The following is a 25,378-nucleotide window of genomic DNA, read 5'->3' as shown; positions in this document are numbered from 1 at the left end:
GACTGATGAAAATAATAAAAAACAGAAAACAAAAAGAATCTTTTATGTATTATTTTTTTTCTATGTACGGAAGGTATAAACGGTAAGTCCATTCAGGGCTTCCTTTCACCATGAAGGTGATTTCGAAACTGACTGCAGTGACTGGCCGAGCAAGGTTTTGAAACTAACTAAAACAACGAAAGTGGCGATTTGATTAATTAGGTACAACTAGCTAGGAGTACGGGGGGGTTTGGAAGAACCCCTGGAAGCTGCAGCTTTTTTCAGAAAGAAAAGAAAAGTACTTGTCGGAAGGAATTACCCTAAAATTTCTCTGGCATCTCAGATCCCTGTGGCAGACAGGTGTGCAACCACGTTTACTTTTAAGTGTGAGGTCGTTAGCCCAGAACAAAATCAAGAGTGGGGTCCTTCCCCACTGGCAGACAGTATTTTACCCCCCCCCCCCCCCAAGATGTTTTTAGTGCACAATGCATAAATAGTTTATATGCAATATGTAGCCTATGCAAAGTACAAACTAAACAATTGTAAATTAAAGCTGTTGCAATATATAGCACCTTTTTACATCTGAACACCTTCCAATTGACCCTCAATTTCTCATGACATCTGACCCCCTCCCTCCCGTGGAATGCGTCCTAAGCCTTGGTAGGGCCGCAGTGTTTGCAGATAATTTGTGGTTGAAGCACTTTTAAGATAAAGAAATACATTTAAGAGGGCTTTCAATCCCAGTGGATTGTATTTCACTGAAATCCCTGTTGGGGTCCAAAGGGAGAGCCCCTAGTAAATTTTGTTTTCCAAATATTAACTGAATTGAAAGAGATGTTGACACATCGGTGTGAACAGAACGGATGTGTTTTCTCTATTCATTTCCTTATTAACCTTACGTTCATGGGTGTAAGACCAAGCTGAATTCAGCTTTTTGCATCTGAACACCCTCCGATCGACCCTAAATTTCTCATGACATCTGACCCCCTTCCTCCCCCGGAATGCGTCCTAAGCCTTGGTGGGGCCGCAGTGTTTGCAGATAATTTGTGGTTTCTTGAAGCGCTTTTAAGATAAAGAAATACATTTTAGAGGGCTTTCAATCCCAGTGGATTGTATTTCACTGAAATTCCTGTTGGGTCCAAAGGGAGAGCCCCTAGTAAATTTTGTTTTCCAAATATTAACTGAATTGAAAGAGATGTTGACACATTGGTGTGAACTAAACGGATGTGTTTTATCTATTCATTTCCTTATTACCCTTACGTTCATGGGTGTAAGACTAAGCTGAATTCGGCTCCATTTTTAAGATCGACTTGGCACTGTTGCAATTGTCAAGAATGCATGACGTGGTGTAAATATGACAAGTTTTTAGTTTTCGCAGCATGCATGAATGATTGCAAGTACCTTTATACCTTCATCGTACACTTGAGCGACGCTCATTCTTGAGCAACACTGTAACTGAAAAGGCGATAACTCTTGTACGGTCCGTTTCGTCGATACATATAGGTCTATTACACCACCGCCCGGCCCAGCACTGTGAATTATAAATTTTCCCATCTGGTATCCGGTAAGTGGTAACTCGAGGCTGAGCCTATACAATCAACTGTGAGGATAGGCTTATTACCAGAGGTAAATGTTCCTCCCTTTGGTTGAAGTGTTTGTCAAAGCTGATCAGTTTGTCTCCTTCATTTATATGTTCATAATGTATTTATAGACTTGTTATAATTTCGACTATACGCATCTAACGTTATATAATTTTACAGTAGCAGAGAAATATATACCTGTTTATTCTGAAATGTTATATGTTGACAGAATTAACTTTGCTCCAACAGTAAAGGGCGGAATCGTAATACCGCTAACGCAAAGCCGCCGTTTACAAGTTGTATTATAAGCTAGCTTAAACAAATTTGGGGGGTTACTTATCACGTATCTTCCCTAAAAATGCCAAAATAAGTAGAAGAAATCCTCCCGAGTCTTCAAATATTAAAGCAACGACCTTTATCCTATCTTCACTTCCCCAAATCTGTGCTAAGTTTCCTACAGAAGTAAATCCGGCATGGAAATTAATGATGATCGACACGCACGTTGTTAAATCTCCTTGATTCGTGCACAGAATAAATCAAATTAGGCTATAGCCTAACATATTGCCCGATAATCCACTTTTGTTCAAGAAAATGATCCTCATAGAAATTGTCCATGGCATAATTAGTTATACTTTACGGTCAACTTAAGATCTTCCATTTTCTTTTAATCCAATAGGCAATAGCGACTTCTTGCTCCGCATGAAACACACCATACACTGCGGCTGTTTCATGCACATTTCGCGAAATTAAATTCCACATGAAATAATTAGTCGTGTACTTTTCACAATCAAGATCTTTCATTTTCAGTGACACACACATTTTGATCCAGAAAAAGTACAACATGGATAATCCTCATTCCAATTTCCTTGACATCATTTGTTATGTACTTAACGGTCAAGACCCTTGATTCTTCTCAGACAAAATGGTGACTGCTTTCTTTTATCCATAGCGAAAATTACATCAATGTTATTCACTTCAGGGAGTGGCCAGCTTTTTTTCTTGGGGGGGGGGGAGGGTGGGGGCAGACAAAGCCAAATTTTCGTCCCCATTAACCGCCCCCACCAGAGCCACAGCCTCGCTCGAAAAAGTCAACTAGAACGTAAACAGTGAGCAGACGACGTTCAAATCTTGCGCAATTTCCGCGCCCGTGTTCTTATATCCTGCTCTATGGGTGTGCCCTTTGGTGTGATGGAATGACAGTGTGAACGGTCCACACAATGACAGTATTCCACTAGCTGTGTGACGGGTTGGGCCGCTGATCAACACAAGTAAACCACAGCAATTTGTCGGTTTTTCGTAAGTTGCATTTCGAAGTTGATAATCGATATATAAGCCTATATCATAATTTTTATTGGTCTCTTTGTCGTCAGGTAGTGATTAAAGCTCTACTAACTGAGACTTTCGAGCTTCATGTGGGAACGAAGTTCAATGAAGCTTAGCAACCATAGCGTAGTGTAGGCTAGATCTGGTCCAAGTAGGCCAAACGATGTTAACTGTTGTCGTGAAACTAGTCCTTGTGTAGAGGTACATCTGTATATGTGGAATGTGTATTATGTAATTGTTCTATATACATTCTTGCTATGTTTTAATGTAGATAGAATGTAAAGGTGGTACTGCTACAGTACACCGGGTGTGGCATGAAACTTAAATTTAAAATACAAGGCAGTTCAGCTCTGACTCTGGTTTTGTCATGTCTTCTTTGACTGTCTCTCTTTCTCCCACCTGGCCTCTACACTTGAAGATACTGAAGTATGATAATGTTAACTCACAGAGCCCATGGGCTGAACTGTCAATGGGCTTGTGAAAACTGGGGCAGGCAGTCGTTTCTGGCTTATGTAGAGCCCCTTCTTCTCCGTAGGATAGGGTAGATTTTACTTCATAAATCATTAACTGTTGCAGCAGTAATCGCTTCCTTTGGCAGACATAACTTATAAAAATTAGAAAAAATACTTCCTTACAAACATAATTTGTGACCAGAGATGTAACAATAGTGACAATAGATTGCCATCTTGATTAAAGATCAATGTTTAACATGGTCATGTTTAACATGTAATGTCTGAATTATGGTGGATCCAAATTATATATAATATAAAATATATATAAATTATAATTGTATTCATTGTCAATTTGCCATGTATATAAATTTCTCTTAAATATTCTAGCTTTTGCAATGTCTTAGCAACATGTGTATTTAAACAAATATCTTACTTTGAATAAACTATTGATGAAAATTGTGGCAATTTCTGTGTAGAAAACCGTTTGCTAATAATGGCGCAGTTTTCGATACCTATTATGTCTACTTGAGTACGTGTTACCTCAATTGATTACAAATACTCTCCTTTGTATTAATAGGAATGATGTAGATACTATAAAGAAAGGTGTAGAAATAATAGTCTGCAAACTTCCTTTTATTCTGGCCATTGAACACAACCCTTAACAGTTGGGCTGGAAGAAGGAAACTTAAGTGCACAATGTTATCGGATAGTGGTAATTTGAACCTTGCAGTGCAAATTTTGACACACTTCCAGGTTGGTTTATATTCTGTTGCTACAGGTTGTTTTTGGTAAAATCATGAATTAAAAAAATTCATCTTTATAGGAAAATAGGCACCATGCCATAATCCTGTAGGTCTCTTGACTTAACTGTACATACCTAAATATGAAAGACTAGGGTGCCCACCAATTTGTACAGTGTGAACATATTTTCTTTATTCTAGTTATTCAGTTAACATTTCTCTATGATTTGATAATATCATACAATCTGACACTCAATGGCACAGAACTATCCACGAGACACTAACAGGTAGGATTAGTGTACACTAGTATGATGGTATGCAGTAACATCACAGTGCTGATAGCCGAGATTTACTTTAACAGGAAAAGGGTACTGATGATCTAACACTGTACCAGTTAAATCCTTCAACTACATTTTCTTGCCCAGGATTGTTTGATTGGATACTACTAACACAGTGAGATGGATTTATACCTGGAAATGTCTTCATGCCCAAACAGGGAAAAACTTTCCGAACATCATGAATAAATTTTGTTGGACAATTTAAAAAAATTATGGGTGAAAACAGTTTGTGAAGTTGCTTGAGAAGAAAAATAGATGTTTTCTTGTTCTGCTCTTAGCCTCTTATAGCTGTTTTCAGTTTGTGATCCAAAAGTGGTTACTTATAGATGTTACAAAGAACATTCAAATAAATGCAAAGTTTATGTGCAGTGTCTATCAGTGTGAACAGGCAACTACACATGTTTAACACAGTACTTGAAGTTACCTACGTAGGATCATGTGAAGGGCACCATATAATTAAATACATTTGAGATCGCTGTGTTTTATCGAACTTGAATTCTTATTTCTTTCAGGTTTGTTTTAATACTGTTTCTGCTAAATCGTCATCCGAGGGTCTCTGTGTCCTTACCAAATGAGTCAACCACAGTCTTCCTACCCTCCTGCACAGCAGGGTGCTGCACCAGTGCAGATAGGGTTTGTATTAGACCAGCAACCAGGCTATGGGCAGATGGCAGCACAACCCTCTGCACCTCCTCCTTACTACCAAGGTTTGGTTAAATACAAATATATTCTCTTGTATGCTCATCGAATAATCACAGCTATAGGAACCTGACAGAGAATTGTGAATGTTGTAAATGGCCCATAATAAAAAAGAGACAGTCTTTGCTCTCCAAGTAATGGTTCTTTGAGCTGTTTACTCATTAAATTATTCAGAGGCATACTAGCAAAACTAAACTCAAAGGTCAGTGTTGTAAGTGTAATTCAATAATAATGTTGATGAAAATATCGGAAATCCTTATGTTTTGTACTTTATGTTAAATGTACTTATCTTTGGTTCTAATGTTATGTACTTATGTTTTGTACTTAAAGAACAATCCAGGGTTTGTTTCCCACTGTCAAATAAAACAAGAAAACCCCATTTGTTAAGAATTAAATATTTTGCTTTCTGCTTGTATTTTTGTTTTCCCAGTTGCCAATTTTTTTTAAAACCATTATTGATTTCTCATTGGTTGATCTGCTTTTGACAGGCTTCCACTTTCTTGGATTCTCCGTCTTTTCTTTGTATCATATTGAATCACTTAAATGTTTATAAGATTAAGATGTCTTCCTATTATGATGTAAAATAAATGAACTGAAATAAATCACATGACTGATGTCTTCTCTTTGTAAGATTGAACATTGTAAAAAGAAAAGTGGTTTCTTCTCTTTCATTTCAAAATTCTCAGTAATGGTGTTGTTAGAAATTTTAGTTAAAAAAGTTCTGCCATCTTTTCAGAAGTAACAAAAAGTACACTGGAACATTTTGTTGTGTTTTGTCTACAGTCATCTAGCATACTCATTATTGATATTGTCTGTACTATGTACGTACTATGTATGTACTATGTATATACTATGTATGCCTTCAGAAGCTGACTGAATACCTTAAGTAGTCAAAGTTAGGGAACGAAACATGAAATGGAATAAAAAAAGCTAACAAGATAGAACATACCAACATTGTTATCTTCTCAACAGTAACATAATTCATAGACAATTAATATCTACTTTTGCTTCAAATTCACTGCTTGAATGATGACTTTTTTTCAAGAAACATTGCTTTGAATTATATACCTCCATCAGTAGGTCAAGCTTTTATCAGGGAATTATTTATCCAGTACAACATTCACAAAACAAATCTATGTTATATTGTCAGATTGTAAGGTGCTGGTGCAAAGATGTGTACATAGCAACTTTGTGTACAAAAAAAAAAACAGTGTATTCCAATTGTGATGTGACGTCATAAGTCTAATTGTCATATAACCAATCACACTGTTATATTATAGGCCAATCAGATAAGATGCTGGTTAGCCAATTACATCCCATGTTATCTCATTAAGTATGTAAGTATAAATACTCATGCACGCTACTCTATAATCACTCTCCATGCTTGCTGCTACTCCTTACGTATATACCCTACACGTCATTGTTTATGGTTATTTACGTTACGTGAAATATACGTTCAAGAATCAAGAATAACTTTTCCTTCATTATATTGACGTCTTCCGGAACATACAATATGACACCAATATAGACAAAATTGAGAGCCTTCACAATTCCCAGCAAAATTTGAACACTTGAGTATTTCCTGTATGTTCTGACAAGGAAACGCAAGACTGTACCAGTTGAATATCAGAGCGCTAATTGCTTTTGTCTATGTTTCAGTCATGTAAATATCAATGAACTTCCCCTTCCTGCCAACTTCCCAAACATCTTCCTTATTATATTACAAATATCCTTGTCATTCCTACAGTCCTATGGGGATTGTTCTTTCTGTAAATTTGGCTCAGCTCATAGGAATTTACTTCCTTTGTCTATAAGAAATGACACTTCTGTTGCTAGCTTCAAATCCAAATTGGAGAAAATTGATTTTAGTCAGGCCTTTTTGTATTTTTTACTAGAAATTTAGTTTGTGTTTTTGAAACGCTTAAGATGGTTGCTCTACTGGAGTTGTTGTTAGCGCCCTATAAATTCATTATTTTTATCATTAATTATCATTATCATCATAATTATCATCATTATTATGATTATCATTATTATTATCATAGTCCAACTGAGAAACGGTGACTTTTAATAGTACATTCTCGCATATCATTATGTAAACAGTAAAGGAGCTGGTTCAGTTTTGAAATTTTGAAGAAATAAAATATTCCAGCCGTTGACTGAAGTAACAATGTACAACATAGTATCCCTATAGGCAAAAGGATGCTTCATACTCTACATTCAAGTCAATTGACATGTGAAATCTATATAGTGACTCAATACATGACTTGTTACAAATCTACAGTATATAGTGACTCATTGCATGACTTGTTACAATGCTTGTGTTGACCGGTTTATTAATGTCACTTTATAAACAAAGCTGCTGGACTTGTAACATTTAATATATGACAACTTTGTTGTCTTTTTTCTAGGACAAGCGGCAATGGCGATGCCCCCTCAACCAAACGGGGCAGCGGATCAACAGGCATTTACTCGTAAGTACCCATCGAACACTCTGTACATAAGGAAATCAATGATTCATAAATATCACACACATCTGCATGTTGTGAATCTCTCTGCACTAGGTCTATTGTATGAGGTCATCACTGTAATATCAATACATGCTAGAAACAGTCAAGTATTACATTAAGTATATATAAAAGTAGAAATATTAGGTCTGTTATTTTTTATCATTTATATCATATCTTGGGTTCAGTTTGTGTCACTATTTCCATGTTTGATATTCTGATATGTCATAAATCTTTAAAGATTTGAAAAGTTTAATATCTTGCAATTTAATATTCTGAAGGGTTGTGTAGTTAGCTGTATGTTGCATTACATTTGGAAAACAACGTATCAGGGTGGAGACCAGGGGTTTGTCAGCAGGGATGCTGCTGTGGGGTCAAGAGTCTAGGTCTAGGGTGTTGTAAATCATTTTCATAATAAACTTTAGGAAAACTGGAAAAATCTAACAGAATGACAGATTCTTGTCAGGGCCTAACCTAGTTAAAACGTCTTTGGCGGATGGAATGGTACAGTTAGGGTATCAAACCATGTTTTAAGTTATTTTTGAGCTTATTTTTCAATTCAAAGTTATTTTTTGATAGATAATTGACAGAATGTTATGTGACCACATAAGTTAAGTATCCGAACATAATGTTGGACATCTACAATAAAAAGCAACACTATCAAAGCTAAGGGACTATTATATCACCAAAATAGGAAAACCACAAGCCCTTTTATCTGTGGACAGTGTTGTTCTTGAATACGATTAAGCAAATAATCATGTTAAGTTGCTTATTCCTGATTTCTCCAGCCTGGCAGCCGAATCAGGCATCCGACGCTGGTCCCAGCTACCAGGGCGATGATATACCCGATACTGACCCAGAGGATAATGATGACGATGAGGCTCCTCCAAGCAACCTTCCACCCCCGGACATTAATTCCTTTGAGGCTCCACCGGGTTACGAACAATCAGGCGCCGCTGCTGGTAAGGTAGATGTTAGTTAGGTCGGTTGGTGTGTATTCATATCATGGGTAGCTAACAATGAAGGCAATAATATAGCTTGAAACCACAAACTCTGTTTCGTTGACACTACAGAACTTACATTCTGTATTAAATAATAATAACAACAACAGTAATGGTTCATTCTGTTTGTGGCACACACGTTAATGATAGACCCATTGTGTCTCACTTCTCACTTGAATATCTTTTCCAAAAGGCTAAACACAGATTTTATGAACATTTTGGAAATTTTGATTGCCTCTCGCTCATATAAATAAACACATCTTCTGTGTAATTATATTGATGTTTACACAGTACATCCACAGCCAAGTATTCTTGTCCACGTGCAACTGAAGTATAATATTATGTTTTTATTTTCAACCGTTATACAGTAGCAAGTGCTTCATATAGTTGTTGGATTTAATTTTACAGGTTGTGTCTGAAGAATGACGTTGCTTGATATTTACTTTGTCCTAGCTTACCTGTCTCCCCACAACCTTGATATCGCTGTGTCATTTTACATTATTGAATTGGTAAAGGTGTAAGTGTATTGTTTAATACATCGCTACTCCACACATAAACATTGTCATTGACTGAAGAGGATGTCATCATTTCTGGGCCCCCCATCGGCCCTGTTTACGACTGCAAACGTAAATATTTATTCTTGGCTTGCACATAGAGGTTACCAAATTCGTTAAATAATTATCAAAGCCTATAATTCACATGAAAAGCATCATGTTTGTATTTAGTGAAGAATAACCAGACTTATAGTTACATTTTGATCTAAAACACATATTCCAAACTTAGGCATTTGACCATGACCCTTGAAACATAGAAGTACCAGGTCCAAATCACTGAGAGGTCTGTAAAATGTCAACCCTTTCCTTTCAGTGGACAGTGTAGGTACTACCCATTGATATCAACATTGTGGGGGTGGGGTGGGGTGGGGGGAGAGGTGGATAAGGTCAGTAATTATGTGTCCCTGGATGTTGTGACAAAAATATGAGACACCTTACTCTCTTCTTGCCCACACTATTGTGACAAAAATTTGGTTAAGTGTCACCTTAATTGTAGTGGCGTGCTGTGACACCATCATTCCATGTAGCATGACTGTTAACACAGAATACCTAAGAGTCACCTTATTGGCAATGGCATGTTGTGACACCATGATCATTCCATGTGGCATGACTGTTTCACAGAGTATCTAAGAGTCACCTTAATTGCAATGGCATGTTGTGACACCATCATTCCATGTAGCATGACTGTTAACACAGCATACCTAAGAATCACCTTAATTGCAATGGCATGTTGTAGCATGACTGTTTCACAGAATATCTAAGAGTCACCTTAATTGCAATGGCATGTTGTAGCATGACTGTTTCACAGAATATCTAAGAGTCACCTTAATTGCAATGGCATGTTGTGACACCATCATTCCATGTAGCATGACTATTTCACAGAATACCTAAGAGTCACCTTAATTGCAATGGCATGTTGTGACACCATCATTCCATGTAGCATGACTATTTCACAGAATACCTAAGAGTCACCTTAATTGCAATGGCATGTTGTGACACCATCATTCCATGTAGCATGACTATTTCACAGAATACCTAAGTGTCACCTTATTTGTAATGGCATGTTGTGACACCATCATTCCATGTGGCATGTTGTGACACCATCATTCCATGTGGCATGTTGTGACACCATCATTCCATGTGGCATGTTGTGACACCATCATTCCATACGGCATGTTGTGATACCATCATTCCATGTGGCATGACTGTTTCACAGAATACCTTCTGCTGATCATTAGGTACATTGTAACAGCGCCTTATTAGTGTGTGAGCAATTCACCCTCTATAGTAAACAGCTGTGATTGTTGGATGTCTTTTTCACAAAAACAGGAGCTCCATTACCGCCACCAGCCTACCAACCACCAGACGAAGCTAGCAGACCCATGCAAACATTTACAGGGTAAGGATGGCAAAAGTCTGGAAAATAGATATAAATGGGATTGAAGATTGCTTGGTTTCAGTGTGCTGCTATACATTTCTCCACTTTGACAAGAATCCTAAATTAGCAGCCTAGTCTTCTGAACTTGTAAATTAGTATTGTTGATGTGTGACTTTCAAGCTTATAAACAAGCCCAGGAAGTCATTTCCATATCTGTTTACGCAGTGGAATCTTTCTGTGTGATTTTAAGTCTTTCGAAGGAGTATAATATATATGGAAACTAGAAAAAGAAGGGTTGAATGGAATTTTATGGTCTTCAGCTTTCGATGCAATTAACACATTGCCTCTTAAGCAATTAATTTGTCGGAATTCACCTAGAACAAAGAGAAATTTACTTTCCTACAATTTTTTTTTGTTTAATTATCTTAGTGAATAAAACTGAACATTTTTTTTTAAAAGTTTAATATGCTTAGTGGCTAAAACTGAAAGCTGTTTTATTAAAATTTTAATAAGCAGCGTCAATAAACGTGAATTTTAAAATATTTTTTATTCCCCTATTAGTGTCGGAACTATGAATGAGCAGCAGGTACGAGACGCAATCTGTGCTTTCGCTGACAAGCAATGTTGCTATGGCACCGGTGCTGCGGAGAGAATGGTTTTCGAAAAAATGGACCCAAGCGGCGGACTTCATGTAAGTGTCAGAAAATAAGCAGTCCATGGAATGAAAATGTAGCGATGTAACATCTTATAATAAAAACTGAAGGCCCACTATATTTTTAATGAAATAACAAACGACTGTATTCAATTGTATAGTTAGCTCTCACCCTTAACCTTTATCCCTCATGTGTATATCCGAAATGCTAAGACAATATAGGAATGATGCCCTTTTATTTTTGTAACAATAGTTAATCTTTATGTTCACTCATGCATATTCGCTGTCAGCGAGCCCTTGCTTGCTGGTGGAGAAGGCTTGTTGGGTTGGCCACAAGGTGTTACAAGGAAGTGTTGTACATAGTACTTTGATTAAATATATGTTACGCACGGTTCCTAGTGTTGTACATAGTATATTTTTGTATCCTACCTAACTCTACGTTTACGGTGATCGGCCTCGCTGACATGATGTTAGAGAGGATTGAAAATTGAAGGGTATACAAACCCAACCATTCATCTTGCAGCTAATATGACAGAGATCTTTGTAAAGAAGAACAACTCACCCATACACCTGCTATTAAGGCAAATGTTGTTCCATTTTGGAAGATATCCTAGTTTACAAGACATGCCTGGGAGCTGTGATGTTGTAAATCTGTGATGTCATCAATGCAATAAGGATCTGAAACTGTTTACTTTCTCTTTGGTTTTCATAACTTTCAAGATAGAATGTTAACAGTGCTGACACTGAACCATCATTAAGCTCATGTTAAGACTTAAGAGGTTCAGTAATTTAGATCTCGAAACATTGCAAAACGCATTTCAGTAACAGCAAAAATAATTGTTGTGATGAATAAATGTAAAACAATTCTTACTTGATGTGCAGTGTCAATCGATGTGGACTAAAGGTGCCTAGACCAAACAATGAAAAATAAAGAAAAGCAAAAAACAAAACACGCAGAAACAAAAAAACAGAACTTAAATTCATCGCTGAGCATTTCGGTCTATCACATCAAGTTCTTATTGACGCAAGCAGATGTCTGTTTGTTGACTCAAGGGCAGTCAAATTCAAAATTCATATTTCCACCAGTTTTTTTCAGATTAAATATGTGAGATAATATCATCATTTGGTTTAGTTTTATCAACACTCGTTTTTTCCTCCATTTGATCAACTTGCCACAATTCACAGTTTCAACTGAAAGAAAACCATTTTTGTTGCATTTTTGTCAGCATATGGTGCATGTTGAAATATAGACATACTTGTCATCAGGGTTCTTTGGGAATCAAACTCATTTCCAAAATGGAACTTTGGTATCATATGCCACCACAGTTATTGGAAAATTAATTCAACAAACTTAAACAGAATTAATCCAGAAATGATTAAATGAGGAAAATATAAAACAAGAAAGAAAGGAATATTTAGTTATTGCATTTCAATTGTTGCAGACAATAATTGTTTCTGTGTGAGGCTCTGTGATTTCTAAGTCTGGTGTCAATAGCAGCCAAGCAGTTGTTTAACCACATAGATCTTTCAGCGAGATACAGCTATATCCAATTTTGTATGAATATTACATGGTACGACATTGGTAGCATTTTGCCAGTGACTTATGTTCTAATCATGTTCTAGTAATGTATACTTCAATCGAAAAATGAAAAAAAAAAACCAAAACAATACTAGGCATTGAAATCTCTTTCCACAGTATCAACTGGAGAGTTTCACCGAGACCAGGAGTACTAGCTGGGAACATCTACCCTACAGAGGTGGTCCTATAGATGGCCCTGATTGCGGGCTTGCTCCAGCTGTCTGGGATATCGCCTGTTCCCCTTTCAAACTTTTTGACACCCATGACAAGTTGATAGAGATCCCTCATACCAGTAACATCAAGGTAAATACTCGTAACCTCCTTCTTTCAGCTTTTTGATCTCTGTTTGGAAAGGATGTATTTTAGGATCGATTAAACGGCAGATCCAGTGTGACTCTCCACCATTTGAACAGAGGGTTCTGTCATATCCGTGCTAAGTTGTGTCGTCTGTACTGTTTTAACGATCTCAGAATTCTGTACATTTGACTGTATTATGTAACATTCAAGTGTATGGAAGGTAAAGCCCTTAATTGTTGTGGCCGGTGAATTGGGTACAAAGTTTCACTGCGACCGGCAATATTCCATTTGGTGCCCAACCGTAACATAAATGGTTTAATGCGCATCTTAAAGGATATACCCATGTAGTTGTATAATTATTCTTACCTTCCATCTCAAGATGTATTGTAGAGTGTACAAGGAATGGTCTGAGAGTGAGGTATACAGCAAATATACTGCGTTGCATTATGGTCATCCTTATACAGTAGTGTCACATAAGAAATATTTGTAAATGGCTTATTTCAATCTTATGTTCAATCTAATGTTCAATATTATGTTCAATACCCATACTAGTGGTAAATATACATTACCTATGTAACAGTGCCTACCTAAATACAATTTTACTAGCAATGTCTTTTCTTGACTAAGAATACAAGCATTTAAATTGATTGCAGGAAAGAAAACGAATGAAGGATTAAGTATGGTGTATACATGTATTTAGTTTTCTTACAAGTCTCATTTTATCGTTGAATATTTATTTATTTTTTCTCCTCGTATTATAGGTTTGCCATAACTGTACTGGATGTGGCTTTGTACGATGTCCTCGTTGTCACGGTCGAGGAAGGGTAAGCTATATCTTGAAGAGGTTTCCTAAGTTCAGGGATGTGCCCAGGATTTCCTGAGTGCCGGGTATACTGATTGCCATCCTGGGGGAGGGGTGTAAGGGGGTGTCCCCTTCCCCTTTGAGAAATTTTTCGATTTTTGAAGGTGCTCAGATGCCAAATGCTGTCACTTTAGTAGCTTTTTAAGCACATACACTAGTTTTGCTAACAATTTACACTTTTTAATATTTTTTTTAGTGAAATTTATTACGTACCTGGTAAAGTTTTTAGTTTGTTTCAAAGAGATTTTACAAGGGACCAATTGAGAGCCGTTAGTAATGTTTCTCGTATGCGTTACTAATGCATTATTAGTCTATGATTTTGGCATAGGCTAGGCCCAATTTATGTTGAATATATTGTTTGGAATGTCAGGATTTTAGATGAAAATAGTGCTGGGCTGGATTCACGATTTTGAAGACAGTGCTGGGCGGTAATTTTTAGTGCTGGGCGGGGCTGCCCAGCGCCGCCCAGCGTGGGCACATCCCTGTAAGTTGTATGATTCTCATACTGTATTCCTCCTTTACGTTTAGAGGACAATCCTTTGTGGTCAGGGTTGCCTGTGTGTTCTTTGGATTCTATTTGTCTAACACTAATATCCTGTGAAAATGCAGGTCAATTAGATTGACATGTCACGTTTCACTTTGAATAGTGACGAAAAGTTACAGACGTTGAAAGTTCTGATTATCTGATATTAAAAGTGTTTGTAAGTGTCTTCTTGGGTTTTTTTTGGGTGGGGGGGCAGGGGAGGGTGGGGGAGACCGACAGGGCATTGGAAATGGCAGAGTGGAGAAGCAATTTCCTGAGACAATCTGGTACAAAGAAGAACGTGGTGGTGTTAAAGTTATTCAACATATCCGGGGTCCTTTAAATGGTTCAGTAGCTATTGTTTCCAGAAACGTTACAGAAATATAGCTGTGAGAGCAACTTTGAAAAGTGTCACTCAAGGGTCTCTTTCTTCTCATTAGTTGCTTGTTTGCTTTTGTTGAACCAGGTTCGTTGTTCATCTTGTCATGGAAGCGGCCATAGAACCCATCATTCCCAAGGAAAGACGGAAAGAAGAACCTGCTTTTCCTGTCACGGTAGCGGCAAGAAAAGGTGAGTGAACTCCTCTACTGGTAACTTCAATTTTTTTTTCTTTCTTTCTTCTCTCCATCCCTTGTCTACTAATACCCTTACATCCATTTCTTTGTGTTCACCATGCTCATTAACCTGTCTGTTTTCTGTGTGTGTTTCTGTCCCTTCTGTTACTGTTACTTGTCATTTAGCCTTTGAAGAAGATCCTGCTTGGATCGAAACGTCAGGCCAACTTACTTTTACACAACTTCAATTTACAACTGCTAAAATCTTGCAATTATGGCAATAGTTACCAACATCTTTCTGAGTGGTGGACTAAAAACTTGTATAGGTATAGATTCAACTTTCTATTTCTCCCTGAGGTTATACTAGTAATCTTTTTGAAGCAAGTATTGATTCCAGCTTTTGCAAAAATTATAAAAATAATTTTTTTTTAAACACGAGTGGTAGACTAAAACTTTTGAAGCAATCATAGGTTCAAGTTTCTTGTTTGGATTGGTCATCTTAACTTTTTCCTATTCAATTATCAAATTTCCCTTTTTTTCCTTAGCTTTTATCATCCATTTTTTGGCAGTTGTTGAATAACTTTGAATGAATCACTGATGTAAGTTGATTGTTTTCTAAGTGGTCAAAAAATATTAAAAAAATTGAAACAATCATCAATTCCCATTTTGAGGGTTTGTGTACACTTTAAATTAAGCTTTTATTTAATTAGGCATCGATTATATGACTGATAAATTAGATGACAGCTAGGTAAATTTGAAGCTGGGGTGCCCCCAGATTAATCTCAATCAAATCTTCAATATCAAACTAAATAGTATGCATTTATGTATGCATCTATTTATACATTTATGTATGCATCTATGTATGCATTTATATATGCATCTATCTATACATGTATGTATGAATCTATGTATGCATCTATGTATGCATCTATGTATGCATTTATGTATGCATCTATGTATGCATTTATGTATGCATCTATATATGCATCTATGTATGCATCTATGTATGCATCTATGTATGCATTTATATATGCATCCAAGTATGCATTTATGTATGCATTTATATATGCATCTATGTATGCATCTATGTATGCATTTATGTATGCATCTATGTATGCATTTATGTATGCATTTATATATGCATCTATGTATGCATCTATATATGCATCTATGTATGCATTTATGTATGCATTTATATATGCATCTATGTATGCATTTATGTATGCATTTATATATGCATCTATGTATGCATCTATGTATGCATGTACATATGCATTGATGTATGCATTTATGTTTGCATTTACATATGCATCTATGTATGCATTTACTTATGCATTTATGTATGCATTTATGTTTGCATTACATATGCATCTATGTATGCATTTATCAGGCATGACCTTTTTCTGCGAATTCACAGATTTCCGTGATTTCTTTTCTACATCCCCGATTAACACCTCTCCATTTCCGTGAACTTCTAACAGCAGCGTTACTGTATGATTTGATCCGTTGTTCTCATATTTGTCATTACCGATGCATTGCATGTGTTGCGCTATTACTCACTTGGTCTATGACTATTGCATTTATGTTAGTATTCCTGTTTGGCTGTTGCTTCTGTACCTATCGTCTTTGGAAGAAAATGCCTCTCCAAGTTTTGAAAATTCCTGTGGTTGCTTTACCATTTCAATGAAAATCCAAGGGAACTTCTAACTAAGCCTAATGTCCCCCCGGTTAAATCAATGAGGGAGTGTTTGCTTTGATTTGCAGATGTGGCAGATGTGGAGGCGATGGGAGGATCACTTGTCCCATATGCGAGGGTTTCGCCAAGCTGCGATGGTACATACAACTTAAGGTGCAATAGTAAGTAGTAAAGTGGTGTTAATAACACCAAATTGTTCATTTAAATGTTGATCTTTTTGGTCCCTTTCATTCTAGATTGTTGTCATTCTTTAACTCATTTATATGAAAGTAGAAGATACTGTGTAACATAGATCTACAATAACATAAGAGTGGCAGGGGGGGGGGGTAGGGTAGGAGGGAGTGGAACTATGTTTGCTGTAAATATTATTGCAACACACATCAAGCATGAGAGATGTTTAACTTGCTCAATTTCAGATTACAGTTTATATTCATAGCTTTTTATTGCAGTAGTCTTCCTCCCCAAAAGCTGTAAGGCTTTTGGCACTTTATAATAGCAAATAAAAATTGAAGTTGTTAACTCTGTCCAAAGAACCCTTGTTGATATGTAGATTTTCATGTTAACAGTTGACCTCTACAAAAGGTATATGGCCATTTTAGAAGATACCCATGTACCAGGAATGAAATAACTAATTATAACTTATCTCTTATTATATATATATTGTTGAAGTTTGGGGTAGGGGGTCCCACCATCAGACGTCACTTTATGTGGATGAATCCCGCGGTGATTGTTTTGGGGAATTCCCGAAAGTCATAGCATGTGACTATCACAGAAGGAATTAGGCCTTTCTTTTTGTGTTCGCCCGGTTTTTAGCTATTTTAATCCTCATTGGTCGAACATGGATAATTGACCGAGTTTGTCAAACAGGCCGATGGGTATGAATTTCACTTTGGTTCAGAGACCAAGCTAGATCGGTTTCTGCTCTTGTGCTCTGTTGTAAGCAGGGCTTGCATCATCAGTAGCAGCCTTACTTTTAGTAGGGCTAGGGTTATTCATAGTTATATTAGGTTAAATCTTCATGTATCATATAGTGCATAAGATAGATATTTTGGATGATCCGGGTACCATAGTACCAGCATTTGGGTGTCCACAGTGATCTCAGACATCTGTCATCTGAATTGATCAATTAGAGGGTCAGTGGAATGAACAAGAGACTCTTGACTTTTCATAGTTAGATGAAATTCTCACTTTCTCAATTTCTCACTATAATTTATCTCTGTTTGACAGGTGGAGATAATATGGTTAAAGTCTCTCGTAATTGGGTTTAGAACTTCTCAATGATTCAGTTACCTTTAAGGACATACTTGGAATGCCTTTTGCCAATGGGATGAAGTTTTCTGCAAAATATTTGTTTTCTTTTTTGTGTTTTTGTTTCCCCCTTAAAAATTTAAAATGTGTTTGTTTTATTAAGGTCATTGATTTTCTCTAAAGTATGATGTCCTTCATGAATATGTGAATAAAAAAATTGATTATCATCTTTTAGATGAATGGCTTGCACATTATGGAGTTTTCGGTTGTAAATTGCAGTGTCTAATATCCGGATGCTTTTTTTAAATAATATTAATTGGAAGATGTCGATGCTGGTTAAGTGTATACGTGTAAGTTGGTATAACAGAGGTGCTTGTTTTATGTTTGTGTGTTGTTAAAAGGCATTGCATAAAGAAAAGTTTTCACTTTGTATTGATTTTTTTCCAGCATTAATAATGTGGAGGACTTTATACATGAACCTTCAGATCTACCAGACGAACTGATTCGTGACGTCTCCGGGAAATCAGTCTTTGAACAAACGCTTCCGTATGTAAGTGGAGACTTTCAGTTCTTCTGCTCTTTGTATATACTGAAAGAGAAAATAAGTTAGATATAAAGGAAAGTTTCATAGATTTACCTCTTTATTTAAAGGCAGAAGGAAGAATCTACTTTACAACAACGGAAAACTGACTAAGAAAAAAGAAAAAAAACTTGAAACAAAGCAAAGTAATGCTGGCTAGAATGGGGTTTCAACCGGGTGACCTTGGGGTGACACTAGCTGACTGGCACCCCATCCTTCATCCATCCGTCCTCATGCCGAGAAATAAATATATGCAGATGGCCAAAAACTCGGGACTTGATTTTTGCTCACATAAATCAACTTCAGGGCTTGCATACCCAGACAACACTGGTTCAAATCTTGTACTAGTCAAAATTTAAAATTGGAATTTATTTTATAATTTTTAGAACTACAGTTGGTCAGACTGGTTCTAGAGGAGTAACCCTAACATTGTACGTATATATGCTAATTTACTGTGATTACTGCAAGTGCAACTGTAACTGATAACATCTAGCCATATATTTGTCTAGTCTGAACATCACTAGGTTGCCATGAAAACTGCAATGATTTGATATGCATCAAATATTTGTTCAAACATATTTTTTAAGTCCAGTCGTCTGTTTATATATTCTTTTTTCTTCTCCAGGTGTGGCCGATTTCTCAGTATGAAGTTCCTGAGATAAATGAGAATTCTTTCAGGATTGTGGAAAGACATAGGAATGCTTGGCCTGAGTCTAAGCTATTACAACAGGTAAGACCGTTTACTTAAAGTTCTACGGAGACCTGGCCAAATTGCCGCCCCATATTCAGTACATTTGTAGTGTGTGATAGTCGCATTCAAAATCTGTTGACATTTTTTTGACAAGCTCTTTTTTTTCCAAGATATACACATTTGAAGTTTTAATAAATCTCATTAAATATGTGCAAATTATGACGTGTAGAGTGTTGCGCTTGTCAAAATTTCTTATTTTAGCTCTGAATAAGTAAACCCGTAATTACAAGCCCACATATATAATTTGAATAATGTGATGTTCCTCTTTTCAATGAAGACAATAAAATATTTCAAGAAATCGCCTTAGGCCAAGAACCTGTGTGCAGTGTCCCTGAAACAAAGGTTGTGAAAACAAAGGAATAACATAGCAGAAACTTAGGTTTGAAGTTTGGCAATTTAGTATATTTAGCAAGTTTAGTGCCAATTTTAAACTAACCATGGTCCTAAACATGTCTGTATTAAAAATATACTGTTTCTTAGTGTCATTACTGGAACTTTATTCTTTCACCCTAAAAGTTTTTACAAATATAACATTTAACGTATTTGATAAATCAATATTTCATCACAGGCCTAAATACATATGAAAAGAAATTTATTTCAGTTACAATTCTTAACTTGTTTATGTCCCAAACCTTTTTTAAACATATGAGTGGCCAAGACTGACATGCAGCTTAGGAATGATGCCTGTGTTAATCTGTCCATAGTTATTTTGATGTGTACTTTGTAAAATGGTTTCTTTTGAAACATGATACGAAACATATCAATCAAATCTTGGTAACTAAAATACCATCATACTGCTACTTGGAGTTTCACGGGTAAGGCTCGCATACTGATCATCAGGCAACTGAACTGATCAACACGGGCTATCTCGGTTTCAGGCGTGTGTGTTTACGGTTGCCATGGCAACAGCGCGATAACAGCTGGCCACCATTATATGTGATATATATATTTAATATATATATATATATATATTATATATATTTTTTTGGGGGGGAGGGGGTCAGGGGAGGAGGGCTACTTTATGTTATGTCTCAAATCTGGTGTTCAAGTTTGCAATTGAGTGTGTACTTTCTAATTTGGTTTCCATGGATTAAAACAAACCTGTTAAGGAGAGGGGGGGTGGGTCTTCTTTTTAAATATGTTTCTTATCAACCTGGTAAAGAGTTTTTAAATCCTGAGTATTCAAGTTTCCCATAGATTATGAGTTTGTACTTTGTGAAATGGTTTCTTTTGTATTATGTTACATACCAAACCTATTACTAAACCATTTATAAATCCTGCATGTTCATGTTTTCAATAGATATTGTAAAGTGTGGGGGGGGGCTCCATGTTTTCCATGTTCCAGGTTCCATGTTTTCCGTAGATATTGTGAGGGAGTGGGGTGGGGGTTCCATCGTAACATGTTATGCATCAAGTGTGGTGAGGAATTAATTCTGAGAATACATCCTGAGTGTTCAAGTTTGCAACAGATATATGAGGCTTTACTTTGTAAGATGGTTTCAAACTCCTTGAATCTATTTTTCATTCTATGTACAGAGGCAGATTTTACGATCCGTACCAATAACGGAGGTGAAGTATATGTACAAGCAAGAAGGAGGTCGTTTCTGGGTCTATGGCAATGAACATGAAGTACACTGTCCTGAATACCCACAACAGTGTTGCTGGGGTTGCACTATCCTTTAAAATAAAAATACTGTTTACTTGAAGTAGTAGTATTTAAGTGGTAGAAGTAGCTTCCTGAATACCCACAACAGTGTTGCTGGGGTTGCACTATCCTTTAAAAATAAAAATACTGTTTTATAGTAGTAGTAGTATCTATGTGGTAGGAGTAGCTTCCTGAATACCCACAACAGTGTTGCTGGGGTTGCACTATCCTTTAAAAATAAAAATACTCTTTACTAGTAGTATCTATGTGGTAGAAGTAGCTAACTGAATACCCACAACAGTGTTGCTGGGGTTGCACTATCCTTTCAAATAAAAATACTGTTTACTAGTAGTAGTAGTATCTATGTGGTAGAAGTAGCTAACTGAATACCCACAACAGTGTTGCTGGGGTTGCACTATCCTTTAAAAATAAAAATACTGTTTACTAGTAGTATCTATGTGGTAGAAGTAGCTAACTGAATACCCACAACAGTGTTGCTGTTGTTGCACTATCCTTTAAAATAAAAATACTGTTTACTAGTAGTATCTATGTGGTAGAAGTAGCTAACTGAATACCCACAACAGTGTTGCTGGGGTTGCACTATCCTTTCAAATAAAAATACTATTTACTAGTAGTAGTAGTAGTATCTATGTGGTAGAAGTAGCTTCCTGGATCCCTTCAACAGTGTTGCTGGGGTTGCACTATCCTTGAAGATAAAAATACTGTTTACTAGTTGTAGTAGTATATATGTGATAGAAGTAGTTTACTGAATACCCACAACATTGTTGCTGGGGTTGCACTATCCTTTATAAAAAAATACTGTTTACTAGTAGTAGTAGTATCTATGCTTCCTGAATACCCAAAACAGTGTTGCTGGGGTTGCACTATCCTTTAAAAATAAAAATACTCTTTACTAGTAGTTGTAGTATCTATGTGGTAGAAGTAGCTTTTTAACTTTTTAGCCTGTAAATATCTCCAAGCAACTTAGTAAAATCTCATAGCCTACATATCTATATATTAGCAGCTGAAATGGCTTTGTCACTTGCAGGTCATTGAATTAAAGTGGAGTAGATGTGTAGCTTATACATATACTTGTAAGACTAAAAAATGTTACCTACATGGCGTGATAATGGAGGAGTAAATGTGTAACCGTCATATCTAGATATTATGTTTTTAATTGTGTAACCGTCATTTAATTATAGTAACAGCATAAATGTGTATCTAGTAACGATACTTATTAGAATTTAAAATGTGACCTGATTGGCATGATAACTGAGGAGTAAATCTGTAACCTGCATATCAATACATTAGCATTTTAAATTGGTCCTGCATGCAATTGTATATGGTAACAGGGTAAACTTTAGCCTATGCATATATTTCCTTTTTTTTCTTTCTTTTTTATTTAGAGCATGGTGATTATGCAAAAATCATTTTTCCTGCCAGTGGATTTTTGAACTTTTTTAATGTGTAGATTCCATGACTTTAAAAATCATAATATTATTTTATTTTATATTATATTAGGGTTTCATTTCAACAAGGGCAGGGCAAACTACTGACATTATCGCACAAACGTTTTACCTGCCAGAGGCTTTCGGCAACTTTTTGTTTTGGTATATTCTGTGAACAAAAAAGCTTGTGTTAATTTTATCATCTGAGTGATGCTATTACTGCCTTTGTGTATTGACATACCCTGTCAGGGAAGGTAAGAGTGTCCACCCCCTCGAATTATGACCGTTATGATGGGGCATTAAATGGCCATTCTGTTAGCAGGAAAAGGGGCAGGGGTGGCAAAATGACATGCCTTGCTTGGTATTTTGAATACCCATGGAAAGGAAGAGTAGGTTTGATATGAGTTTAGTATTTCCCAAGGGTTATCAAGGCAACAGAACACCAGTGACATCCCGATCCATGTGATGATCATTAGGTGAACACTGGCATATACCAAGCCTTCTCCTTTCAGTGAGTGTTCTCAGAGTTAAGAGGCAGGCGTGTAGTTGCTGCACCCATTCCCCCATCCCACGGACCAGTGTCTACCTTAGCATCTGACCACTTTCTTGAAAACTGAAAGGGAGGTGAAGGCCCCCCCCCCATCCAGTTCCATTTGCATCGGAAGGGTTACAAATGAGATACTGTAATGCTATCGAACACTAAGAGTTAATTCAATGGTATCACACAAGTATGTCACAAGTTGTAACATGTGCAAAGTCTTTTGTGAGTTTCTGTATATATGGTAAGACTGTACTTACCTGTAACCAGCGGAATTGACTGCTCTGTATGTTATATCAATGATTTGGTTTTTATATTTCATACCTGAAGCAGGACCCTCTTATTCAATGTATTGTCTCCGCTCAAATGCACAAGAAAGTTTTGTTGCTAGCTTTAAGTTTTGCATTAAGTTTTGATGTCATACCTGACACCTGATGCCTCCAGAAACAGTACTTCATATGCAGATTAACCTATAGCCCTATCTGTAATTGCATGAAGGAATCAGGGTGGAAGTGATTAATGTCAGCTCTTGGGAATAGTTCCACATCTAGCCAAGTCATTTCACTACTACAACAAGGCAAGTCAAGCACCTGGACAAGTCGAGTCAACACCATTCCACACCATTCAACACGATTCATGATGAGAGTTCAAATGAGATATTTTTGTAAAAACTTACATTCAATTTTAAAGCTGCCGATTTTCCACAGGAACAATCGTGAATGGATTCTTATTAAAATGCGACTGTTTGAAGGTTATGTCACTATTATCAATTTGTCTGTCTGTGGTAATCAGATGGCAAAATTGTTAGTCAAAGTAAAGACTTAGTGGATTGTAGTTGTTAAAGTTAAGTATGTTATAAGATACATATACAGTTGGGGTGAGTGAATTGTATATTATGGAAATGAGAATAAATTATTCTTTATCCCATAACCCCCCCCCCCCCCTCCCTAGTTGACATGCGCCCAGGGCTGTGTCCTTCTCACTCCCTCTCGCCAGGCCTTTCATGCATGTATGAATTGAATTCGAGTCACCGATTCACCTTGTTACAATACTAGTACTTGTGGAAATATTTCATGTGAAAGTCACCAAAGATGCTTGACTGAATGTGTTGAAGATATAGTGTATGTTTCTAAGTTATAATTTTACCTTTCAGACTTTTTACTGCCTGATGTTTTACAAATTTCATTCCCTTTTTCAACTTATATTTTGTATTGCATTAAACATTAGTGACATAGTAACATAAATATTGTGTTTTCTTTCTTTTGATTCTATTTCCTGTTTTTACTGTTTAAGTGGACAGTATCCAAAATTCAAAAGATAAATGCTATTACACAGTTCATAAATATGCCAATCTGACAATTCAAGTTTGTAAATGAATCGATACCTCTATATGTGTGTATGTTTATGACGTCATGATTGTGAAACACGAACTGAAAAAAGAACACGGTGGAATCTGGATCCACCAAAGACGAAAACTGTATCCGGTATAGGTCGATAGAGGTCAACGTTTGAACCTCTTGTAGATATAACTCTACAAACAAAGTTGATAAATTCAATACTTGGCGTGTCGGTCTACCCTTAGTTGAAAAGCCCAGTTGTTTTGCGTATAGGTCAAATGTCACGGGAGGTCAAAGCCTGTCAACCTTGCGAAGTCGATAGCTTCAAAAGTCAAAACCAAAGTTTGGATGAGTTCCATCTCGTTACATGTGGATCCAACTAAGTAAAGGGAGTGAAGACTCGCGCACAAAGAAACGTCTCATGCCGGTAATCTGACCTAGTTCGAATGAGGTGTAACAGAAGTGTTAGACACCACCATCGATCCCAGAAAATACACACAGCTTGCTACCGTCGGTAATTAGACACTAGTGTACAGTCAATACATGCAGCTACGGTCAATACCCACAACACAGTGTACATTGCAGCGATGGACATCTCAGGTCCAGATAAAAGATAACACGGTATCACGTTACATTACTGTCTGCATTTTGTAGCGTCAAGAAAAAACTTCACTTGCAAGCGACGGAAAGTTAACTTTTTTCGGAGGGCGGCATGAGGTTTGGGGCGAGTCGTCAATGCCTTTAAGTGAATACAAGAACCAAACAGTTCGGTTGTTTGAAGAAGAAAATAATGAGAAAGGTAGCGCTTCAGATGTATTTTTTTATGAAATGCATACTGAGATGCAGAACTTGAACAAGATCAAATGACTGCATTAACCGGACTAACAAGAGTAATGGCAAACAATTACACCTATTATTTTACCAGAAAATCAAAATTACCTATTGTTTCCAAAACATTAAAATATATCTTCGGGTAAATCCTTAACACCGTGTTGTAATGTAAGATGAGTGGCAGCTCGAACACTCTTTGCATATTCATAAATATCATTTGGATTATAAAGAGACAAGGGGTCAAGGTTGCCCCTGTGTAAAGTTTATATTTATCATTATATGATAACGT

At 36.6% G+C, this 25,378-nt stretch overlaps 1 protein-coding gene across 3 annotated transcripts; it reads left to right on the top strand.

Annotated features, from left to right (window-relative positions):
- The first annotated feature begins 1,110 nt into the window (after positions 1-1,110).
- LOC139966253 (protein SSUH2 homolog) lies at positions 1,111-24,165 on the top strand. 3 transcript variants are annotated; one of them, XM_071969095.1, is made up of 13 exons: positions 2,608-2,855; positions 4,925-5,119; positions 7,520-7,582; positions 8,404-8,577; positions 10,500-10,569; positions 11,110-11,239; positions 12,897-13,082; positions 13,838-13,900; positions 14,928-15,031; positions 16,780-16,872; positions 18,407-18,509; positions 19,165-19,269; positions 20,827-24,165. In XM_071969095.1, the coding sequence occupies exons 2-13, from the start codon at positions 4,984-4,986 to the stop codon at positions 20,971-20,973; spliced, it is 1,374 nt and encodes a 457-aa protein (XP_071825196.1). In that variant the 5' UTR covers positions 2,608-2,855; positions 4,925-4,983; the 3' UTR covers positions 20,974-24,165. The 3 variants fall into 3 exon arrangements, with proteins under 3 accessions (XP_071825197.1, XP_071825198.1, XP_071825196.1); XM_071969096.1 differs by lacking the exons at positions 2,608-2,855; positions 4,925-5,119 and adding an exon at positions 1,111-1,605; XM_071969097.1 differs by lacking the exons at positions 2,608-2,855; positions 4,925-5,119 and adding an exon at positions 1,112-1,543.
- Positions 24,166-25,378: the final 1,213 nt, after the last annotated feature.

The sequence above is a fragment of the Apostichopus japonicus genome, chromosome 4 (genome assembly GCF_037975245.1).
Source record: "Apostichopus japonicus isolate 1M-3 chromosome 4, ASM3797524v1, whole genome shotgun sequence".
Classification (NCBI taxonomy): domain Eukaryota; kingdom Metazoa; phylum Echinodermata; class Holothuroidea; order Aspidochirotida; family Stichopodidae; genus Apostichopus; species Apostichopus japonicus.
Note: the sequence above shows the minus strand (reverse complement) of the source record. Positions and strands in the feature narration are given on the sequence as shown.